Source organism: Ceratotherium simum, chromosome 17 (genome assembly GCF_057802395.1).
Source record: "Ceratotherium simum simum isolate JZ-2026a chromosome 17, ASM5780239v1, whole genome shotgun sequence".
Lineage (NCBI taxonomy): Eukaryota > Metazoa > Chordata > Mammalia > Perissodactyla > Rhinocerotidae > Ceratotherium > Ceratotherium simum.
Window position 1 is genome coordinate 17,078,394 of NC_141916.1, and position 22,475 is coordinate 17,100,868.

The following is a 22,475-nucleotide window of genomic DNA, read 5'->3' on the forward strand; positions in this document are numbered from 1 at the left end:
TTATAGGACAAAAATTATTGGCCAAAGTCATTAAAATAACAATTTACACTTTGATCAGCAGCGTATAAAAGATTCGTATCCTCTTCAATGTGTCTGAATTTTCAACAGTTAAATGGTGTAATCAGTCTTATTTTTGGTCTTGCTTTGTGTTTTCATGATTACTATTGAGGTTGAATATCTCTTTAAATGTTTATTATTTGTGTGTATTTCCTTTTCTTGTGCCCATTTGTTCTGTTGGGTTGTTGCCCTTATTCTCATTGGATTATAGATATCCTTTATATTTCTAGATATTACTGCTTTGTCACTTATATGTATCACAAATGTCATCTTCAAGTTTACAGCTTGTGTTTTCACCTTACAACATATTTTGATAAATAAAAGTTCTGAATTTTAATGTAGTCTAATTTAATCTTTTCTTTTATATTAAGCGTTCAATGTACCTTGTTTAAAAATCCTTCCCTATACCAAGATCAGGAAGACATTCTCTAATTTTTTCTTCTAAAAGATCTAAAATTTTGCATTTGACATTTATAAGTTTTCTTTGCCTGGGATTGATTTTGTGTATAACAGAAGGCCGGAATACAATTTCATTTTTTTCCATATGGATAACCAATGCATAGTCCCCCCTTTGCTACTGCTCTGCCTACATCACTTCTGTTCTATAGCAAATAGATATAGATATATGCAGTATATCTATATCTTTATGTATTCCATATGTAATTTATTTATGTATTTAATATATTTATATAATATATATATATACACACACACACACACACAAGAATAGACAATATATATGTCAATTTAGGGGCTTTCTATTTTGTTCCCTTAGTCAATTTGTCTATTCTTGTGTGGATACTACACTGAATTACTATAGCTTTATAACAAGACATAATGTCTGAAAGGACGAATGCCCATTCATTCTTTTTCGTCAGTGCCTTGACTATTTTTGGCCTTTGTTCTTCACCATAAATTTTAGAATCAACTTGTAAATCCTTGTTTGGAATTTGATTGTAGTCGCGTTCATTCTGTAAATCGATTTAAGGAGAATTAATATCTTTATGATAGTAAAGCTTCTTATCTATGAACGTGGTTTATCTCTTCATTTGGTTAGGTCTGCTTTGTTATCCTTCATCTCCTATAACATTTCATATAAAGTTTGTATTTCTCTAGGTACAAGTCTGTCACATGTATGTTAGATTTATTTCTAGATGTCTTATGAATTTTTAAATCATTAGTTTATCAATTTTATTGAGGTATAATTTGCATACAATAAAATGTACACATTTTAAATGTACAGTTCAACAAGTGTTAATGGGTGTATGCCCCCGTTTAGCCACCACTGAATGAAGATATAGAACATTTGCATCATCTGAGAAAGACCCCTCATGCCCCTTCACAGACAGTCTCCCCACCCCATCCCAGGCAACCACTGATCTAATTTCTGTCACTGTAGATTAGTACTGCCAGTTCTAGAACTTCATATGACTAGAAGTATACAGTATGTACTCTTTTGTATCTGACTTTTTTCACTTAGCATAATGTTCTTAAGATTCATCCACATGGTAGTTCATTCTTTTTTGTTGCTGAGTAATATTCCAACGCATGAATACATCTCAGTTTGTTTACCCATTCACCTGTTGATAAACATTTGGGTTGTTTCCATGTTGGGGCTATTATGAACACAGCTCCTATGAAATTCACGGAGAAGTCTCTGTATAGACCTATTTTCATTTCTTTCAGATAAATACCCAGGAGGGGAATTGCTGTGTCAGTTGGTAAGTGTATGTTCAACTTTATAAGAAGTTGCCAAACTGTTTTCCAAGGTAACTATGCCACTTAACACTCCATGAAAGTCCCAGCTGCTCCACTCTTGGTGTTGTCAGTCTTTCAAATTTTAGCCTTCTAGTGGGTTTTGGGGTTTTTCTCATTGTGGTTTTAGTTTGGATTTCCCTGATGATTAATAATGGTGAGCTACTTCTCATGTGCATATTGGCCCTTCATACATCTCCTTTTGTAAAGTGTCTATTCGAGATTCAAGATTCAATCTTGTGTCATCTCCCTTCAGCCTAAAGAATCTCCATTATCCTTTCCTTGTCCTGCAGGTCTGATGGCAATGCATTTGGTCCATTTTTGTGTTTCTGAAATGTCTTTACTTCACCCTTGTTTTAAAGGATATTTTTGCTGGTTGTAGAATTCTGGGTTTATTGTTGTCTGGCCTCTATTGTTTCTGATAAAGGGTCAGCAGTGATTATTATTACTCCCCTATATGTAATGTATCTGTTTTTTCTGGTTTCTTTCGAGCTTCTTTACCTTCAGTTTTCAGGATCTTCACTATGATATGCCTGTGAGATCTTTGTATTTATTGTGCTTGGGGCTGTCTGAGATCTTGGACTATAAGTCAATATTTTTCATCAGATACGGGAAATTATTCCTTCAAATATTTTTCCACCTCATTCTCACTCTCTTTTTCTTCTGGGATACTTTTTCTGTGTGTGAGGAAGACTGCCCTTGAGCTAACAGATATTGCCAATCCTCCTCCTTTTGCTGAGGAAGATTAGCCCCGAGCTAACAACTGTGCCCATCTTCCTCTACTTTATATGTGACACCGCCACAGCATGGCTTGACAAGTGGTGGATCAGCCCGCGCCCAGGATCTGAACCCGCGAACCCCGGGCCGCCGAAGCAGAGCGTGCAAACTTAACCACTACACCACCAGGCCGGCCCCTTTCTTCTGGGATACTTATTATAGATAGTAGATTGCTTGATAATGTCCTGCAGGTCTCTGAGGCTCTGTTATTTTTTCTTTAATGTTTTTTCTCTGTTGTTTGGATTGGAAATTTTCTATTCCTGTGTCTTCAGGATCACTGACCTGTCTTCTGACACCTTCAATCTGCTGTTAAGCCCATTCATTGAATTTTTCATTTCATTTGTGGCACTTTTCAATTCTAGAATTTTCATTTTGTTGTTTTTTATAACTTCCATTTCTCTATTTACTCGTTAAGATTAAATATCCTTTTAGTTCTCTGAACATATTTATAATAGCCACTTGAAAGTCTTCATCTAATCAATCCAACATCTGGGCCATCTTGCGGTCTATTTTTATTGATTTCTCTTTCATATTTTCCATTTATTTGTTTCTCTATGCTGCATTCCAGATAATTTCTTCAGATTTATCTGCCAACTTACTCTCTCTTTAATTGGGCCTAATGTGTTATTTAACCGTCCATTGGGTTTTTCATATAATTGTTATAGTTTACATTTCCAGAAATTCTATTTGATTCTTCTTCAAATCAGTCTATTAGTGTTTTAAAAGCTCTTATCCCTAGGTTATATTTTAATATCCTCTTTTATTTTTTTAAACATATGAAACACATTCATTTTTTTTTCTAACTCTGATTAATTCCAGTATCTATAGTCTTCACAGGGAGGATTCTGGTGTGGAATGCTTCTGCTGACTCCTGCTTATGATGGCATCTTTACTCATGTTCCGTGATTTTCGTTTAACCATGAGCTTGTGTTTGTTGGGACACTCTCTGTGGGGCTTTTCGTAGCATTCCTTCCTCTAGAAATGATTTGCATTTGCTTTTGCCAGATTTGGAGGAGAACCACCAACCTGGGCTCATTTGAAACTACGTTCTCACCTTGGGTGCTATGAGTTTTTACCATAGAAAAAATACGAACCCCAGGCCAAACCTATATGAGGACAAACTTGTGGTTCAGTATTATCAGGGAGAACTTTTTTCTTCTTTACCCAAAACCAGGGCCAAGAAGTCATGTCCCCTTCCCCTCCCTTTGCAGAGTCCTTTCCTGCCTCCCCTTGTGTGGAGGACAGCCCCAGTTATCTGTTAGGCACATGGCATCCATTCTCCCATTTATGGGCCTAGGGTTCATGCCCTACGCCTTATTTTTTAAGTATATTATCCAGAACTTTAAGTGACTTATGACAAAGAGTTTTTCAGAGTTCCTAGTCTGATATATTTCAAGAAAAGAAGTTCCTTGTGGCATTTTTTTAAGAAGAAATTGACAAGGTTTGGTGACTCATGTGGGGAAAATAGGTATTGATGAGTTTTAAGCTGGAGATATTAGGGAGAACTGAAAAAAAGAGGGAAAGTTGACAAATAGGCATCAGTAGAGGGGAAAATGATGAGGTGTTTTTAAGGCATTTTGAATTCCAAGTATCAGGGCAACATTCACGTGGAGATGCCCTATGGGCAACGGGAAACCTTAGAGACAAATTCATTCATTCTCCTAACATTGCTCAGTGCCTGCTATGAGCCAAAACTGTGCCAGACACTTCCTAGCACTGGAGAATTACCTCGGGGAGCCCTGAGCTGTGACAGCCCCCTCCTCAACGCCCCCAGCCCTGAGCACGCGATCGAATAAATGGCTGGCATGGCCCTAGCAGCCCCCGCCGTGTTGAATGCCCTCCTGGAGATCCCGCCCACCACCCTCCAGGCCTGAAATAATGGACAGAAAGATTGACAAGCGTGACAGGAACTACATGACTTTATTGTAAGCACAGACAGCAAGGAGGAAAAGAAGATATGGGAAAGGAAGGGAGGAGCAAGAGGGCAGGAGAAGGGGAAGGTGGGGGTGCTGAGGGGCTGTCCTCTTCACGGGCTCAGCAGCCCAGAATCCTCAAACAGAATAGCTCCACGTGTCACTCTTCCCAACAGCCTCTCTCAGCCTGGGGGAGGCAGGAGACAAGGAGGGGGATTCCTGCACAGCCAGAAAGGAGAAGCTGGCAGCAGGGAAGATGGGTCCGGCTGAGATCGAGCAGTTGCACCCGCCACCAGGCTACACGTGGTCAGGTTGGGCAGAAGGGCCGGCTGGGATCCTCGGGAAGCGTGAGAGGGCTGGGGGCCTGGGTGCTTCCTCAAGCCCTGCCAGCTTAACACTTCCTAGAGCTGCTGCCACAGGCTCCCACCCCACGAGACTTGATGCCGCAGGTGCGGGTGGCTGAGAGGTCCCCACAGACGACTCCGCCCTGGGAGCTGCTCACACCTGCACAGGGACAATGATAAGTCACAACCTTCGGTGGGGTGGGGAGCCGGTCCCAAACAGCCCCCACTCCAATGAGAAGTCCCTCCCTACCAGCCTAGAGCACCCAGCTGGATGGCTCCTGCTCAGCCACATCTCCAGGGACAAAGACAACGTGAGCTTCCCTGTGGTCTGGCCTCGGGACTCCTATCCTTACGGGAAGGGAGCCCATCTTGTAGTTTAATCTCAATCTCTTCTTAATCTATTCTTTTGTAACTGGTTTCAGGAAGACCTCCCTGGGGACAACCAAGGTGACTAAATATCTGTTTTAATTGAGAAAAAGTGTTGGACATCTTGAACATGGACAAGTGCGTTTGGATAGGGAACAAATAAGAGCTTCCTATGATGGGGAGAATAAGACCGATACTCCGATAGGTCTGGAGTGAGGAATTATTCCATGCGGGACCTGTCAACCCTCTGTAACTGTGTGGCTGGAAATGAACGGAACCCCCAACCCCAGGTCTGTCCACCCTCAGAGCTAAAACGTTCTTCCCGCTGCCTAACCCCAGTGTCCCCCCTCAGGGCCAGAGTTACTCACAGATGTTCACAGTGCCAATGCCATCACACAGCCTGACGGGGAGAGGAAAGGTCAGTATTAGGACTGGGAAGGAGTTCCTGGCGATGATCCCAGAAGTCCTGTCATCACCAGCTCTGAACCCAGTCACCCAGGGAATCGCCCTGGTCCCTCCCCAGAAGGTAAGAGGAGAAGGTCTGAGGCCTAGCACCCCCAATATCTCAGCGTCTCCCCAACCCTGTCCCAAAAGAGCACAGGGGGCAGACTCTCTCAGAGTTCCTCTGGGAAGCGGGACCTGCCAAAATGCAATGGGACACAGAGATCTCGCCACCTGCCCCCAGGAATCCAGCTCCAGACGCCTCCCCCACCCCCACGGACTGGCTATGTGACCTCGAACAATCCAGTCTCCCTGAGCCTCAGGTTGTCCATCTGCCTAATAGAAACACATCTTTCTATCTGCCCTTTCTGTGTGAGGCCTCCTACCCTGGCCCCTAACCAGTGGTGTTCTGGAACCAGCTCTCGCCAGCTCGCAGAGCCTATTTTGCACATTTCTGGCCAACTCTTCATGAAGTCAGAGTGGTAGCTTGCACTCAGGCATGATGGAAGTATTTACACACTGAAATCAGTGAATACTACGAATCAGCACTTTTTTTTTTTTCCTTCAGAGAGCCGGCTGTCACACATTTACCAGCAAACCGTTGTCTCTAATTAAATCACGCAAGACTGTTGGAAATCAGGCAGTGGACCTCAACTAAGACTATTCTCTTGAGCCTCTCCTCGGGGCAGGGAGGACCCCTGAAAGGCTTCCAAGACGCGAGCAGAAGAAGAAATGGAGGCTAGAGAAGTAACGGAGCACAAAACGGGTCAGGTCTAAGCAGATGAAGCTCTGGGCCCCACTGTCCCGGCTGCACCCACCTCTGCTCCTCGCCCTCCAGCAGGCGCCTGTAGGTGGCGATCTCGATGTCCAGGCCCAGCTTGGAGTTCAGCACCTCCTGGTACTCCCTCAGCAGGCAGGCCATGTCCTGCTTGGCCTTCTGCAGGGCGCCCTCCAGCCCGGCCAGCTTGCTGCGGGCGTCACTGAGGGCCACCTCGCCCTGCTGCTCGGCCTCGGCCACGGCGGCCTCCAGCTTGGAGTTCTGGGGACCCAGAGGAGAACGAGGTGGGTCATGGTCCCTGGGTCTCTCTGTCCATTTCCTGCCTGTGTCCAGTCCTCCTGCCCAGCTAGGAACACCCAGGAACAGGCCTCTCGCCCTCATCACCTGGGTCTCCCTGAGCGACCACAAGCAGGGACTCTAGTCATGTCAGGCACACGGGCTGGAGGATGAGTGCTGAGATCCACACTGGGCTCACACACCCTGGGTGGGCCCCAAACGACCATTACCTGGCACTTGGCATTCTCGATCTCGGCGGTCAGCCTCTGGATCAGGCGGTTCAGCTCGTTGATCTCCTCCTTGGTGCGGCGCAGGGTCTCCCCGTGCTGGACCACCGTGGCCTTTATCTCCTCGAACTGGGGGAAGCAGAGAGGCTCCTGAGACTCAGGATGGGACATCCCGCCCATCAGGACACCACAGATGATAGTGCAGGTTGTACAGTGCTCAGCGTTTACAACCACACATGGCAGCCCTGCCCAGCCACCCCAACCTGACAGCTGCCCTTCCTACCATCTCTAGGGATCAGAATCCCCTGACAAAAGAAGCCTTGCTAATATATACTTCGCATCCCTCCCACTGCCATGTCTAGGAGGCAGGTGTCCTGTGCCACTCACCTTGGTGCGGTACCAGCTCTCAGCCTCGGCCCGGCTGCGGCTGGCGATGTCGTCGTAGTGAGCCTTGATCTCGGCCACGATGCTGTCCAGGTTCAGGTCCCGGCTGTTGTCCATCTTGACGATGACCGAGGTGTCCGAGATGTGGGCTTGGAGAACACGGATCTCCTGGGGGCCAAGAGCCATCCACATCACATATACCATCGAGAGCCAAGTAGAACAGAGCTCACACTCCTCCTTTTTACACACACATGCGCGCACACACAGGCACCATTTCCAAAGCCCTCAGGCCTACAGACCCCTCTCTCTGTTTCCTCTGTACACAGGCTGGTCTGGCACAGAGGGAGGAGGGGTGACTGATGTCCCCCCTGCCGATGCTCACCTCCTCATACAGCGTCCTCAGGAAGCCGATCTCCTCCACCAGGCTGTGGGCGTTGGCCTCCAAGTCTCCCTTGCGCACGTAGGCACTATTCACCTCCTGGAGACACAGACACACGGGTGGTCCCTCGGTGTCGCGGCGGTTTTCCCGGGGACTCCCACCTCCCCTGGTGCAACCCTGGAGAAATCCCCAATCCCATCCCAGCCCGGAAAGCAAGTCATAGTCATAGATCCAGAAGTCGAGGGTCAGGGAACTAAGCTCTCCCTCCAACTGGAGCAGAATGGACTGTGTGACTGTGGAAGGCCCTTCCATCTCTCTAGAAAGGAAGATCCAGAGAATTCCTGCCTATGGACTTCCTGGGCTGTGAGGAGAAGAATGCCCTTCCGTGGGTGGAAATCAAGCATGAGCTTTTTGACTGAAGGAGGGAGGACTGGATGCCCCTGGGGGCTGCCAGACTCCCAGGCTGCCGGCCCATGGGCAGACTCGCTCACCTGCTTGACTATGACAAACTCGTTCTCTGCCGCAGTCCTCAGGGTGACCTCCTCTTCATACCTCCACAAAAGAAAGGGGTTTGGGGGATTATTCAGAGATTTGGCTAGTAATGGAAGGGAGGAGAGACCACGCCAACCTGAGCTGTCATGTCCCTCCCCTGGGACGTCTGAAATATCCCTCTCATCCATCTCCCTCCCCCAGCTCTGAAACACCCCTCTCACCCACATCTCTAATAGTACATTTCTCTAACTTAAATAAACATTACTCATTTTAAAGATCTTGGCTTTGCTATTACTCTAATATAATAAGCTAATTGCCTGGGCTTAGATCTGGGCAGGTGAGTGGAATCAGCAACAGGAACCAGTGAGAGGGAACAGTGGAGCAGAGGTGGTGTCATTTCTTTGTACCCCTGGTGCCTAGCACAATAATGGAATAGAGTAAGAGCTCAGACCAGGTTTATGGGATGGATGGATGGACGGATGGATGGATGGATGGATGAATAGGGATACGGTCTCTATCCTGAAAAGTTCAGAATGCGATGGGGAAAGGCTCACAGCTGATATTTCAGCTTCTCTTCTCTTCACGTGTCTTCCTGTCTCTGCCTTTAAAGCCGATAAAAGCACAGAGTGGATTAAAGAAGAAGGAAGCTTCTAAGGCCAGTGTGTTCAGTGGATCCCCGCTGTTATATCAGGTATCCCCTTCTGAGAGAAGCGGACCTTCCCCACCACACTCACTTCTTCTTGTAGCCCTCCAGCACCTCCTGCACGTGGTTGAGCTCCGAGGCCAGCCTCCCGCTGTCGGCCTCCACTCGCTCGGCCTCCCGCCGCAGCGTCTCGATGTAGCCACTGAACAGCGGCTCCAGGTTGCTCTCACAGCACTTGCGGTTCTGGTAGAACTGCCACTTGGTCTCCAGCAGCTTGTTCTGCTGCTCCAGGAAGCGCACCTGCCGCCCAGAGGAATAGCCATCCAGTCACCCATAATTCTAGCATCCCGGAGGACCCATCTCCCCCCGGCTTCCACACCAGCCTTTCCCCCCAGCCCTCCCACCTACACACCAGACCTCTCTCTATTGTTTGAAATGGCTACAAGTACTAGTCCAAGCTTCCCATGATCAAGTGGAGACATCGTTTTTCCTAGCTGGCATCACCATGCCAGGGATCACAAGCCCCTCCCAAACAACAGAGCTTTCCTCTAGGAAACCTTCCCTGGCTAACTCTCCTGTTGGCCCATACCCATCTGAAGGGAACATTGCCCAGCAGGCCTCAGCTGGTCCCAGCGTTTACTATGGGTCTGTGTGTTTGTGTGTGTGTGTGTGTGTGTGTGTGTGTGTGTGTGTATAATCAGGCTGGGAGTTTCAGATAGCAAGGTAATCCCAAAGGATGACGCTGTGGTCCTGTTCCCATTTCTTATGTGTCTTGTATGCATGTATGGCCTCCTCCCTCTGATAGGCAGTTCCAAGCCTTGTCTTTGTCTCTCTGTGGGGACTCTGCCAATCTGGACCAAGGTCGTATTTAATAATGGTGCTATCAAACCAGGAACCCGCGCCCTATTCTCATCTCTCTGTGTCTGTGCCCTGGATGTGTGTCCATCTCTCCATCAGACTAGGAGCTCACCTGGACCCCATTCTCCTGCCTCTGACTCTCCCCTCAGCGCCCAGCCTAAGTCCTGAGCATGGGTGGTGCTCAGGAAGGGTGTGATCAAGGACACCCACCTTGTCGATGAAGGCAGCGAACCTGCTGTTGAGGCTCTTGATCTGCTCCTTCTCCTCCTGCTTCACACGCTGAGCCGTGGGGTCGATCTCCAGGTTGAGGGGCGCCAGGAGGCTCTCGTTGACCGACACGGTGGTGATGCTGGGTGTGCTAGGTCTGCACACACCGCCAGAGCGGTATCCGAAGCCACGACCAGAGGAGCCGGCACTGAAGCCCCCACAGACGCTGCGGCTGCCGAAGCCCCCGGTGAGGCCACGGTAGCAGGAGACGCCGCGATAGGGGGCGGCCGTGATGCAGCAGCGGCCGGGCCGGGGCCCGCAGGCTGAGGCACAGCTGAAGGTGCGGCCAGAACTGTATCTCTGAGTGGTCACACAGGAGCTGGATTTGCAGACTCCGCTACCGGAGCTAAAGCAAGACGATCCACAGGTCATGGTGACTCTAGGCTGGAGGAGACAAAGCCAGAGGAAGAAGAGAAGGATTCTGCTCTCTCCCTCGCTGCCCATCCCTTTTATATACCCCGGGCACCTGAGTCTGCCTGCCTCACCATGTGGAGTGGCCATTTTGTCACCTTTATGGGCTTGGGGAATTTCACAGTCATTTCTCCTCTCTCCTAGGGCAACATCATCAAGATGGGGTTTTGGAAAATCCTACACTCAGGCAACTCTGAAGCCTTGACAGCATTTCTTCCACAGTTGAGGGCCTGAGGGTGCCTCAGAGTCAAGGTCAGCCAAGGCCTGTGGACTCTGCACTTTGCGAGATAATTAAGGAGGGAAGGGAAGCCGGGTTGGGATGATTTCTTTCAGATGGTCAGCTAGACTCATAACCTCAGTCCTTCAGTTCGGGCCACAGATGAGCTGAGACCAGGGACAGAGGACAGGCCATGCTAGGGCCGGGGGGCGCGGGGGATGGGTGGAGTGGGGGCAGGTGGACCCCGGCAGCTTTGAGAGGAAGAGCCTTCCAGGGGCCCCGCAGGCAAGGTCTCAGGGCCAACTCTTCGAGGCAACCTAGGACACTTGGCCCTTGGCGTGGCCTGAGGGAGATTGTGTCTACCGTGCCCCCCTCCCCCCTCCCCCCTCCCCAAAGCACAGAAAAGTCAACCACACAACCAACAAATTATTTGCTCAGCTACTTCATGCTGCAGGGCCCATGAGGTTGGTGGCTCTGTGTAAGCAACGTGGGGTCAGCATTCCAAATATCTGGAGTCCTAAGACCCCCAGCCTGCCCATCCACCTCCGTCCCTTCCCATGAGCCTTCACGATTCCTCACCCCACCCAACACAGAGTCTCTCGGTCAGCTAGACCGGAAGCACAGGGCCACATTGTCCACACAGCCTCTTGCAGAGGGCTCCCTGTTTCCTGGGACACTTTCAGAAGAGCTTCTCTGATAAGGTCTGAGCCTCGAGTGACTTGGTGGGACGGGGGGTCCCAGCCAGAGAGCATCCGTGTGAGGAGACCACAGCTCCTGTTACGGCACCACGTCCGTTTTTGCCAGCCGCCCAAAAAGCCAATCACCGAGACGACGAGATTGCAGAGAGAGAGGGTTTAATCACAAGGCAGCCAAGTGAGGAAAACAGGAGAACAAGTCTCAAATCCGCCTCCCCAAAAATAGGGACTCAAGGGTATTTATGGGGACGGGGGCAAGGTGGTCTGAAATGATCGGAGGTGAGGAGAGATGAGGTAATTGATGATCTGCGCAAGGGTAGTCAGCCTTCATGCCTCTGTAGGACACAAGTTCACAGAATGGGGGCATTAGCATGCCCTGAGGGTGGAGTTCCAACCTCTTGCTGTCAAAAGGGCCCAGTTGATGGGTTGGTGGTCTCAATCCAGCCTGAAGTGGACAAGGGGTTCAGTTCCTGAAAAAAATAGCTCAAACACCCATTACCATGGTAACCCAGGCTCCAGGGGGATGTCATCTATAGGAACTTAGTGGGAGTCAGACAGCATATTGCCCAAACAGCACAGTCAATAATGAGTAAGTTTATCATGCAGATTTAAGTCCTCGCCTTCCATTCTGATAAGTTTCTAGGTAAGGCCATCCCCTGCTTCTTCCTGGTACACGGAAGAAGATATCTTTACAGATGGAGATTTTCTTTTCAAATGTAAATGTCTCTCATCAAGGGTAACCAGAACTAAGAATGGGCTTAGCACAGACCCACCCAGACACCGGAGATGTCTATGGTGATGGCCTATTCCGGGGTAGGCCTCCCATCCCAAACTCCTTTGGTTAGTTAGTGGGAGTGGGGGCCAAAATGTCATTCAGGCAGAGACGTATTCTGAGCTGGCCAATTCCAATCCCCCATAGTTACTAGCTGCTTAATCATCACTGGCTGTTTGCTGGTTTCACTCCCAGACCTGAAAGAGCAGGCTGGCCTGGGGAGCTGGTGGGGAGTGGGGGGAGCTGGGGATGGTTACCAGGGCAGGTACCTGGGGTGACCAATGAGCAACAGAGGGGAAATAACAACAACAATAATAATAGCAGCTGGTATTTATTGACCGTTGACTATGCACCAGGCATTGTCCTAATGCTTTACATGCACACTTCGCTATCCTCACCACGCCCCTGGACGAGTGTAGCATCTTCATTCTAGATACAAAGGAAACTGAGGCTCAGAGCGGTTAGGTAACTTTTCACCAGATTGTAAGTGGCACAGCCCAGGCTTGAACCCAGCCATGTCTGATTCCAGAAACACTTTCGGCCACTAAACCATGGAGAAGAAAGCACATTGAAACGGGCACATTGATGTTCAAGATGTTGCATAATGATGTCTTGGGTTACCAAAGTAGACACACACACAGACACACTCTCACACACACACCCTCAGGTACTAGCCCCATGTCTGGCCCACGCCTAGCTCTCATCCCTCTGAGCACGGCCCTCTCCAGGTCAAGCACCTCGCGGTGCTCAGCTTGACATTCTGAGCCACTCCGCCCATCCACCAAATCCACCATCCACCCCAGCCCGCCTCCTTTCCCCCTGCCCTCGTCTATCTCCTATTTTTCAGCCAAAGTGGACCGCCCACTGTTCCTCTCACATCCTAGGGTCTCCCTTGTTTTGTGTCTTTGTACACCAATCCCTCTGCCTGAATCCTCCTCCCCTCTCCCATCTCAGCACATCTAATTCTTCACCATTCTTCAGGCCCAACCAAACTGTCATCTGCTCCAAGGACCCCGCTCTGACCTCTGGCCCCAAGCCCCTGAACCGGAGGCTCACTGTCCCGCAAGTCCCCGTGGCACGGCATTCCTCCATTAGCGCCAGACCCTCCTCGGCTTTGCAGTGAGGTCCTCCGTGTGCGCCTGCCCTGCCTGGGGCAGTAGGCTCCTCCTTCACCCTCTGGGCCTGGTTCCTGCTGGGTGCTCAGCAGGTGTTTGCTCCCTGCCTTGAACTGGCTCCTGGGGCCCACTGGCGGGTAAAGAAGACGTGACAACCAAGACCGAGCATTAGCTTCTCATCTAAAGAGTGGTGGATTGGGAATTAAAAGGGCAAGGGAGTGAGTTCTAGAAAATCTGGCAGAGAATGGAATGGCCCTCCTCTTCCCCAGCACCCGTGACCACCAACCCTCCCTATGGGGAAGTCAATGACCGTTGACTGTGTCTGACTCTCTCATGCTTCAGCCCATTAACCCCCGCTGGGTTCCAAGAATAATGAAGGGGACTCAGGGTGCATGTACCCCTGAGGCTGGGTCAGGGATTAGTACTGACACTCTGAGGACCACTATGCTCCAGGTGTCAAACTTTTCAATTCCATCCCCTTCAGGCTGTGTTCTTAGCAAGCACAACTCAGCCTGCAGCCCTCCAGTCTCTGGATTTTAAATGCACTTAATTATCTGTGTAAACAAAGGCTGATTATTAACCTCCTCTGTGATAGCACAGAAAGTCTGCTCCATCCACCCACCAAAACCCAGAAAGGCCCAAGAAAGCCTCATGTAAGTGCCTCCACAAGTCTAATTTAAGTCCTCCATGCTTCAGGGTAAGTCTATTTCCTCTCCGCAGGGAGACACCAAGGAAAGACTTCTCCAGTACTACTATTCCTGGAGAAAATTAGAGTCAAAACACGTAATCCTGAAGCCATTAGTCATACAGCTGGCAACCTCAGCTGAAGCTGCGGGTGGAAGCACGAGACACTGAGCTGGGCTCCATCTTCCACAGAGGACGACACTGGGGTTGGGCCGAAACTCCTGCAAAATCAAGGCTGGACCAAAGGATTCAGGCCCACGAGAGTGACGGGAAAGACGGCAAAGGGGGCAGTGGGGCACTCCCTGGAAAAGAGATGCCAGGCGGCTCAAAGCCAGGCACGGCTGGCCGTGATGACCACTGGGGTTCCAGGATTTAATCACCCTCTGCACGATAATAACTCATATTTACAAGCAAAGGAAGCTAAGGGTGATTTGCATGTTTCTCTTGAATGCTGGCTGCTGAGTTCACACCCTGGTTTCCTCTGCCTGGAATTGGACACGTAATTAACTTCCATGATGACGTGATATGGCCTTCCGGAGTCGGTGGCCACGACCAAGCACCAGTCGAGGGGAAGGCTTTGGATCAGGCCAGTTTCTCTAAGATCCCAAAGCCTAGCAGTCTGGGCTCCTGCCTGGGAGAATTCAACCCTCACGCAGCCCCCAAAGACTCAGACCCTGGGAGGGGCCAGCATGGTGGAGGGCTGGGAGCCTCCTTTCTGATTCTCACTCTGCCCCTCTATGGAGCCTTCTCTGCTTGACCTTAAACAAGTCCCTGGACCACTCTGAGTTCACCTTCTTAATCAGGCAAATGGGTACAATAATGCTGACCTCAGAAGGATGTCCTGGGGGTTGGATGAGATGATACATTATGAAGCCCTAGCACATTGTAGGCACTCCATAAACGCAGCTCCCTTCCCCTCCCCAGGCAGAGTGGAGAGGGGTATGGGAAGCAATTAGTGTGGGGGGTGGGACATGACGACAGGACACCACACTCACTAGGAGAGGGGCTCTGAGTTGAGTTCTCAGAAGGAGAGAAGAGCAAGTTTTTGCCCAAAGGGAGCCAGGATGAATGGCAAATTAATAATAGAAAAATAGAACAAGCAAACAAACATTTATGGAGCTCCTATGAAGTGCTAGGTAGGGCCCTAAATGCTTTCCGTCCATTATCTCATTAGGTCCTTCTCACAACACTCAGATGGGTACTATATGATCTCTGTTTTGCACACGAGGAAACTGAGGCTCAGAGCGGTTATTCACCTGTCCGAGGTCACGATAAGAATCTGCAGGAGTGACTTCAGAGACCCCTTCCCTTCAACACACACACACACACACACACACACACACGCCCCCTACACCGTGCGGAGATGCACAGGTAATGATATCAAGGCTGCCCAGCGTGCAGGGCGGTCGCGCCGGGCTGGGACCCAAGTTGGGGGCGCGGTGTGCCCAGCTGCCCAGCCTGGGGGCGGAACCACTGACCCAGCGCTACCCAGGCCGAGTCCCGGCAGAGGGGCAGGGGTCCCCCGATCCCGCAGCGCAGGGCCGCGGAGCTGACCGGGCGCTTCCTGGCCCCACAAAGCGCGGACGCGAGGCGCACGCCGTTTTATGGAGGCGGCCGGGCGGCCGGGCCGCTTAGAATCCCGGCTCCACGAGGCGCAAGGCCGACCTCCAAGCTCGTGAACTCGTCGGCCGCGCGCTCCCTGCCCGGCCCGCGGGCCGCGATATAACGCGCCGCGCGGCTCGGGGCCCAGCGCCTCCCGCCGCCGGGCCACGTCCTGCTCTCCTCCCGCCTCGGCGCTCCCCGCGGGCTCCGCGCCTTCAGCTGCGCGTCGGCCTGCGGGCCCCGGCCCGGCCGCCCCCTACCGCGGCGTCTCCTGCTACCCCGGCCTCTCCGGGGCTTCGGATACCGCTCCGGCGGCGTGCGCGGACCCAGCGCGCCCTGCATCACCACCGTGTCGGTCAGCGAGAGCCTCCTGGCGCCCCTCAACCTGGAGATCGACCCCAACGCGCAGTGCGTGAAGCACGAGGAGAAGGAGCAGATCAAGAGCCTCAACAACAGGGTCGCTGCCTTCATCGACAAGGTGGGTGTCCTTGATCACGCCTTTCCTGAGCCTTCAGTTCCTGGGCTAGGCGCTGAAGGGGAGTCCGGGCAGAGGGTATGTGGTCCAGGTGAGCTCCCAGTCTGATGGAGGAGATGGACACACACCCAGGGCACAGACAGACAGAGACATGCGTATAGGGCGGGGGCTCCTGATCTGATATCACTGTTGTTATACACAACCTCTGTCCAGACAGGCCGGGTCCCCACAGAGAAGGTGGGTGTCCTTGATCACACCCTTCCTGAGCCTGTAATTCCTGGGAGGACTGGGGAATTCCCAGGTAAATCTCCAGAAGTAGGGAATGGGAACTGCTGTATTTTATGTAATAATTTTAGGTGGTGCATTAAAGCATTAAATAACATTGAAACCTTTGTTTCAATGCTTAAGATTAAATGGAGAAAATCTCATTGGGCGCTAATATGTCTTTACCATCCCTCTAATACTTGCTACTTTCCTACTTTTAATAAGCAGAGTGAGCCTCTGAAGGTTCAGAGGTTCAGAGGTTCAGAGCTGTCTGGGGCAACAGTTTCAGCCAGAATTCCATGTTGTATGCTTTCCTTTTGTGTATGCCTATGATACTGGTTTTACAACTGTGGTGGTAATATAAAGTTACCCCTTTACCCCCATTCGAGTGTAAAAGTCAAGCAAATCCATTTATAGATAAATCATGAGTACAGCAGCACAAGGGGATGGCAAAATCCTGAAGTTAGCCTGTGAAGGGTTCATATGATCTCTGCCACCAGCCCAGCCCTCTGAGTGTACACAGAAGAGAGAGGAGTCAGGGATCTGCCCTTGGGCAGGCCCCTGGCCCCACCGAGAGTGCGTGGCAGAGCAGAACCGCAAGCCCAGCCTCTCTCCAGCTCTCCAGGCCCCTGGAGCTAGAGGGTCCTCAGCTCAGGGCCCAGCCACCCCACTGCCCTCCAGCAGGAGCTGGTGCACCTCAGCAGGCACCACGCCATGGGTGTGCTGGCACCCACAGCCGGGAAAGGCAGCCAGGAAGTGGAGTGTGGAAAGGGTCCTGGCCCAGGACAAGGCGGCCTGGGCTCCACGCCCAGTTTCTCCACTGATCACTCTGTGATGCCCGGCAGTGGCTTCCCCTCTCGGCCCCGAAGTTCCCTACAGCAGAGCTGTGTGTGGTGCCGGTGTGTGAGCCGGCCGTGACTTTGAAAGGAAAGATGGGGGCCAAGCAGCCATGAGACTTTCCAGCATAGCTCCAGCCCCGTCAGCTAAGACCTCCTAAAATGATCCCATATAACGTCCCCATTTCTGGAATTTCCAACCAGGGAACTCCCAGCTGCACTCATCAAGTTGGACGAGAGGATACCAGAGCTGAAAAGCAAGGTAACGTCTCAACTCCAGCTAAAATGCGTGAGAAATGGAAAGCTGGAGGCCGGAGGGCCTGGTCTTGTTTGCTGACCTTGCTGGCAGCACAGCGGCTTGCGGCCAGTGCAGTGGTCCGGTTTGAGTGACTTCCAGTAAAGGCTGGTATGCCTCACTTCCCTGCAGCCCCCACCCTCCCTACTTTCCAAAACCTTCCCCCATTCACATTGGCTGCCTGGCCTCCAGACACGTGCAGTGTCCAACAGAGGAGTTTAGGCCGCCTGGCACCACACCCCACCCTCTCCCAGGACTCCTGCGGCCCCAGCCACCCTGCTTGGTGAGAGCCTGCCCCTCCACCTCCCCAGCTAGCCCTTCCCACCTTGACCATCATTCAAATAACTGCTCACCAGGCCCCAGGCTGGCCCCTGAGGACAGAGATAAATACTCCATAGGCCCTGCTCTGGGGGGCTCATAGTGAAAGGCTTTCATCTTACCCTATCCCTCCCAACCCTGCTCTATATTCCTTTCCTCCAGGAAGCCTTCCCTGATTGTCACTACCTTCCACCCCTACCTGCCCGCCCAGCCCAATGGTAACCCAGCACAGCCCGTATGCCCCCCAGTTTCTTACTCATCCCATCCAGGTCCACGTGGACAGACCCTCACTCAGACCTGAACAAGCAATCATGAAACAAGGATTCTGCTGGTGCATCCTCAGGCCAGGAGAGCCCGACAGGGGCCATGCCGGCCACCCCTTGCCCCTGCACACCCTGCTGCCTGTTCCCTCCCGACTCTGCCTGCGCTCTAAGGAGGGCTGGGGGTATCAGCTCCTCCCCCCGACTTTTCTCCCACTTCCACACCAGGCGCGCTTCCTGGAGCAGCAGAACAAGCTGCTGGAGACCAAGCTGCAGTTCTACCAGAACCGCAAGTGCTGCGACAGCAACCTGGAGCCGCTGTTCAGCGGCTACCTCGAGACGCTGCGGCGGGAGGCCGAGCGAGTGGAGGCCGACAGCGGGAGGCTGGCCTCGGAGCTCAGCCATGTGCAGGAGGTGCTGGAGGGCTACAAGAAGAGGTGAGCGCGTCGGGGAGAGAGGTTTGGAGAAAGGAAAAGGGATTCAGTTAAAGCAGGATAGATTTGGGTTAGACCACAAGAGGAACTTTCCAACAGGAAGAAAACAATGACAGGAAGCCTGTGGGGAAAATTTTTCTCTTCTGAGATGTGAGTTTAAACATTGGAGAGAGCCTGAGCTGCTCCAGCTACCTCATCTTTATCTGTTTATTTCATTAATTCAGCAAACATTTCTTGAGCTTCTACTCTGTGTTCCAGGTGCTGTGTTGGGCCCTGAGGTGGGAGAGGGGTCAGAAAGGAAGGAGGAGGGGAAAGGGGGGCAGGGTTCCTGCCCCCAGGGAGTTACAATCCAGAAGCAGAGTGGAGCACTATGAAAACGTGCAGGGCACCCACCTGGCCCACATCAGGAATGTGAGTCCCTGAAACAGGACGAGCAGTGGGTGACGTGGGTGGGTTTGAGTGGCCGGAGGAAAGGGATGGACAAGGTCCCTCCTAGTCCGACACATTTGGATTCTATGACCACCTCCAAAACACCCAGTTCTGGAATGTGTTTGGGCCTTCATGCTTTCTTTCTCTTCAAATCCCAGCCTATGAAAGTTCTAGCCACTGACCCTCATGCCCTTGTCCCCAAGTAGGAAGAGGAGGTGGCACTGAGGCCACCGCTGAGAATGAATTGGTGGCCCTGAAGAAGGTGAGCGACCCCAGAATACTCGTCCTGCAGCTCAGAACCAAGGGCAGAGGCAAGAGGGAGCTCCCTGTAATTCAGAGAGGCTGAGCAACTCCCCCAGAGTCACACAGCCCAACCTCTCCCCTACATCAGAGCCCCGGACATCAGAGACACTGCCTGCTTCAAGCAGGGCAATCTTCTCCCCCATCCGAGGTAACTCCCATCTGGCCGAGGGCTTCCCACCTCCTTGTGCCCTGTGCCTGGCAGAGAGTAGGCACTCCGTAAATAAGGGTGGATAAAAGCACGTGGCTGCTGGGGGATGGCTGCATCCCTGGCCGGCAGCAGGTGGAAAGTGCTGGCATGAACGAGGCCGTCGTCCCTCACCGCTCAGACTCCACTCCGCACAGGTGCTGTCACCTGGACTCTTACCAGGTCCCCCAACCACCCCCATATGAGGAAGGCAGTGGTTACTGTGAGGAAACTGAGGCACAGAGGTCCAGGGTCTTACTCTGAGTTGCACTAAGACCTCTTCTTCTGGCCACAGATCTAGATTTCTTTCCATGAGATTCCAGAGCAGAGAGGGGTGGGGCATCTAGATCCTGAATTGCAGTCATAGTTGTAGATGTGGATTCTAGAGGAATCATCCCAGTGGGAACCAGAGGAAGTGCCTGGAGACCTCAGGATCCCCTCCCTTACCCAGACCTGCTCCGGACCCCTCTAACATGAAGGACCTCACCAAGGCCATGCCACCAGGCACCGGGATGAGCACTAAGGAGGGTCTCCAGAGAGTTTGCCCAGCCAGGAGGGGTGTCCCTCCCTGGTGGGGAGAGCTCTGTGTTATCTCCCCAGTGAGCCTCCTGAGCCACCTTTTCTCCTTTAGGACGTGGACTGCGCCTACCTGCACAAATCAGACCTGGAGGCCAACACGGAGGCGCTGATCCAGGAGAACGACTTCCTGCAGCGACTGTATGAGTTGGTGAGGGACCACAGAGCAGTGGGGCAGCAAGGCAGGTGTGAGTTAGACATTGGACAGGACTTGCCACCATCTCGGCTTCTGAACCCCTGGGGTGGGGGCAGCGCGGAGCAGAGTTGAGAGACCTGAGGCAGTTTATGCCAGAAGGGGAAGTGTAGCTTCGGGTCTCACTGCCATGCCCCAGACAGGCTGGTGTTCCTGGTTACTATGATAACAGGTATCACAAATTGGTAAATTCTGGTCCCAGACCCAAAGGATGGAGACAGGAGGCCCCAACTGAAATCGGGCAGTGCGCCTCCAACGTGAGCTCCTCTCAGCTTCAGGACTCTGTGCCTGAGGAGCACTGAGAGGTCCCAGGGTTGAGCGGGGACTTCACCTTGGAGGGCGGGGCTTCAGGAGTGAGGCTGTGGAGGAAGCAGGGGAAGGGGACGGGGGAGGACCGTGAGAGTGGGGCTCTGGTCAAAGAAGCTCCTACCACTCCCCAACCCCATCCCCCAGGAGCTCCAGGTCCTCCACACCAATATCTCAGACACCTCGGTCATCGTCGAGATGGACAACAGCCGGGACCTGAACCTGGACAGCATCGTGGCCGAGATCAAGGCTCTACGATGACATCGCCAGCCGCAGCCGGGCTGAGGCCGAGTCCTGGTCCCGCAGCCAGGTGAGTGGGCCCAGGGCCCCTTCCCGGACCCCCAGCAGGAAGGATGCTGAGAAGGTTTGGCCTTTGTCAAGGTGGAATGAGCAAGGGAAGGGCAGGCAGCTCTCAGGATGCGATGGCAGATGTGCAAGCTGTGGGGCCCAGTGGGATGTCCCATCCTGAGCCCCAGGAGCCTCTCTGCTTCCCCCAGTGCGAGGAGATAAAGGCCACGGTGGTCCGGCACGGGGAGACCCTGCGCCGCACCAAGGAGGAGATCAACGAGCTGAACCGCCTGATCCAGAGGCTGACCGCCGAGATCGAGAATGCCAAGGGCCAGGCAGGACAGCCTGGCCCACCCCTCCGTGTAGGAAGACAATGAGGTTGGCCTGCAGCAGGGGGATCTAAGTTCGACCCCTTGCCAGTGTGTGGGAAAAGGAGCAAAAATCAAACATGAGGACAGTTGGGCTCTCAAACCAGCCCCGCCACTAGCTCACCACGTGATTTGGGGTCAGCCATTGCGCTCTCTGGCCCATGGTTCTAAATCAGTGATCACACACACTCAGATGTCCACCGGGGTTAGTAATGAGTGAAGTAGGCTGGTCCGATCCAACTGAGGCAGGCCCTATGGAACTGCAGGCCCACTAGGGCCAGATCCTCTGATTTTTCAAGAGAAGCCAAGAATCTGAATTTTTATGTTGAATTTCCAAAATTAAAGACACTGAGCCAACATACCCTGGGAGCACTAATTTGCAACCCTTGACCTAACAAATGGGTAAGTTCCCTTCTTCCTCTGGTGGTCAATGGTCAGTGGATGCCTGGCCTCTGACCCTGAATCCAGAACAGGGAGCATTAATAACCCACCTCTGCCCCCCAGAACTCCAAGCTGGGGGCCACCACTGCTGGCCAAGGCCAAGCAGCAGGGCGAGGCGACCCTCAGTGACGCCAAGTGCAAGGTGGCCGGGCTGGAGGAGACCCTATAGAAGGCCAAGCAGGACATGGCCTGCCTGCTGAGGGAGTACCAGGAGGTGTTGAACTCCAAGCTGGGCCTGGACATCGAGATTGCCACCTACAGGCACCTGCTGGAGGGCGAGGAGCACAGGTGAGGCCCTCACCCTGGGGAGGATGTCTCTTCAATGCCCCCCAAACTGGGCTTAGAGCCAGGAGTGTGTTTGCATATTATTTGCATCTAATTTGCATCAAGCTTACTTGGAGGAGGGAATTTGCAGGTGAATAGTAGATTTCATCACTTTTGCTCCCCCCAACTAATTTTTGTCTCTTTGCTCTCCAGGTAAGGTTGTGTGAGGGCGTTGGTGCCGTAAATGTCTGTGAGTAATCTATACTGTGGGTTCTGAAATAAGGGCTTGGGGTTCCAGGTGGGCAAACTTTTTCTTAAAGGGCCAGATAGTAAATATTTAGGCTTGTGGGCCGTGCAGTCTCTGTCTCAGCTCTTCAGCTCTGTCCTTGTGATGTGAAGGCAGCCACAGCCTAAGCAATACTTAAAGGATAGATATGGCTGGGCGCCAATTAAACTTTGTTTACAAAAACAGGAGGCCAGCAGGTGTATAGTTTGAAGACCCTAAAAGGAAGGAGGAGTGTGGCAGTGAATGATTATGATAACTTGAATAGCTTATTTCTGTCTATAGGGATGGCCTGGGCTATCAGTTTATCAAGGGTGCTTGAGGTTAGACTGCAGGAAGGAGCGCCCAGGTGTGAGGATGTTGGGCTAAGGGGAAGATAGAAATGGAGGATAAAAGAGGGGGCTGCAGGCCACGACCTTGCTCGGGTACTAAGCCCTGTCTTCCTCCTGCGGGCGTCAGCAGCTCCCGGGGCCGGGTCGTGTGCGGGCACCTCTGCGTGTGCGGC

The 22,475-nt window shown here is 52.0% G+C and overlaps 1 protein-coding gene and 1 pseudogene across 2 annotated transcripts; one reads left to right on the forward strand and one right to left on the reverse strand.

The window, feature by feature from the left end:
- Positions 1-4,478: 4,478 nt before the first annotated feature.
- LOC106801647 (keratin, type II cuticular Hb6-like) lies at positions 4,479-10,446 on the reverse strand. Its single transcript, XM_014786726.2, has 9 exons — positions 9,901-10,446; positions 8,924-9,132; positions 8,189-8,249; positions 7,701-7,796; positions 7,322-7,486; positions 6,938-7,063; positions 6,472-6,692; positions 5,581-5,612; positions 4,479-5,006 (listed from the first exon to the last, which is right to left on the reverse strand). Exons 1-9 carry the CDS (start codon positions 10,399-10,401, stop codon positions 4,894-4,896), a joined length of 1,524 nt encoding a protein of 507 aa, XP_014642212.2. The 5' UTR covers positions 10,402-10,446; the 3' UTR covers positions 4,479-4,893.
- A 5,131-nt stretch (positions 10,447-15,577) lies between these two features.
- Positions 15,578-21,835, forward strand: LOC106801646 (keratin, type II cuticular 87-like; annotated as a pseudogene). Its single transcript, XR_015554906.1, has 7 exons — positions 15,578-15,931; positions 17,233-17,290; positions 18,130-18,338; positions 19,883-19,978; positions 20,474-20,636; positions 20,824-21,384; positions 21,487-21,835. The product of XR_015554906.1 is annotated as a keratin, type II cuticular 87-like (transcript).
- The last annotated feature ends 640 nt before the right edge of the window (positions 21,836-22,475 follow it).

Excerpts from the sequence above, each read along its gene's own strand:
- LOC106801647 (XM_014786726.2), bottom strand. The coding sequence starts at position 10,401 with ATGGGCAGCGAGGGAGAGAGCAGAATCCTTCTCTTCTTCCTCTGGCTT. Across the intron at positions 8,250-8,923 it reads CTGGAGGGCTACAAGAAGAA|GTATGAAGAGGAGGTCACCC; the intron begins GTGAGTGTGGTG and ends TCTTTTGTGGAG. Across the intron at positions 6,693-6,937 it reads TCGAGAATGCCAAGTGCCAG|AACTCCAAGCTGGAGGCCGC; the intron begins GTAATGGTCGTT and ends CTGGGTCCCCAG.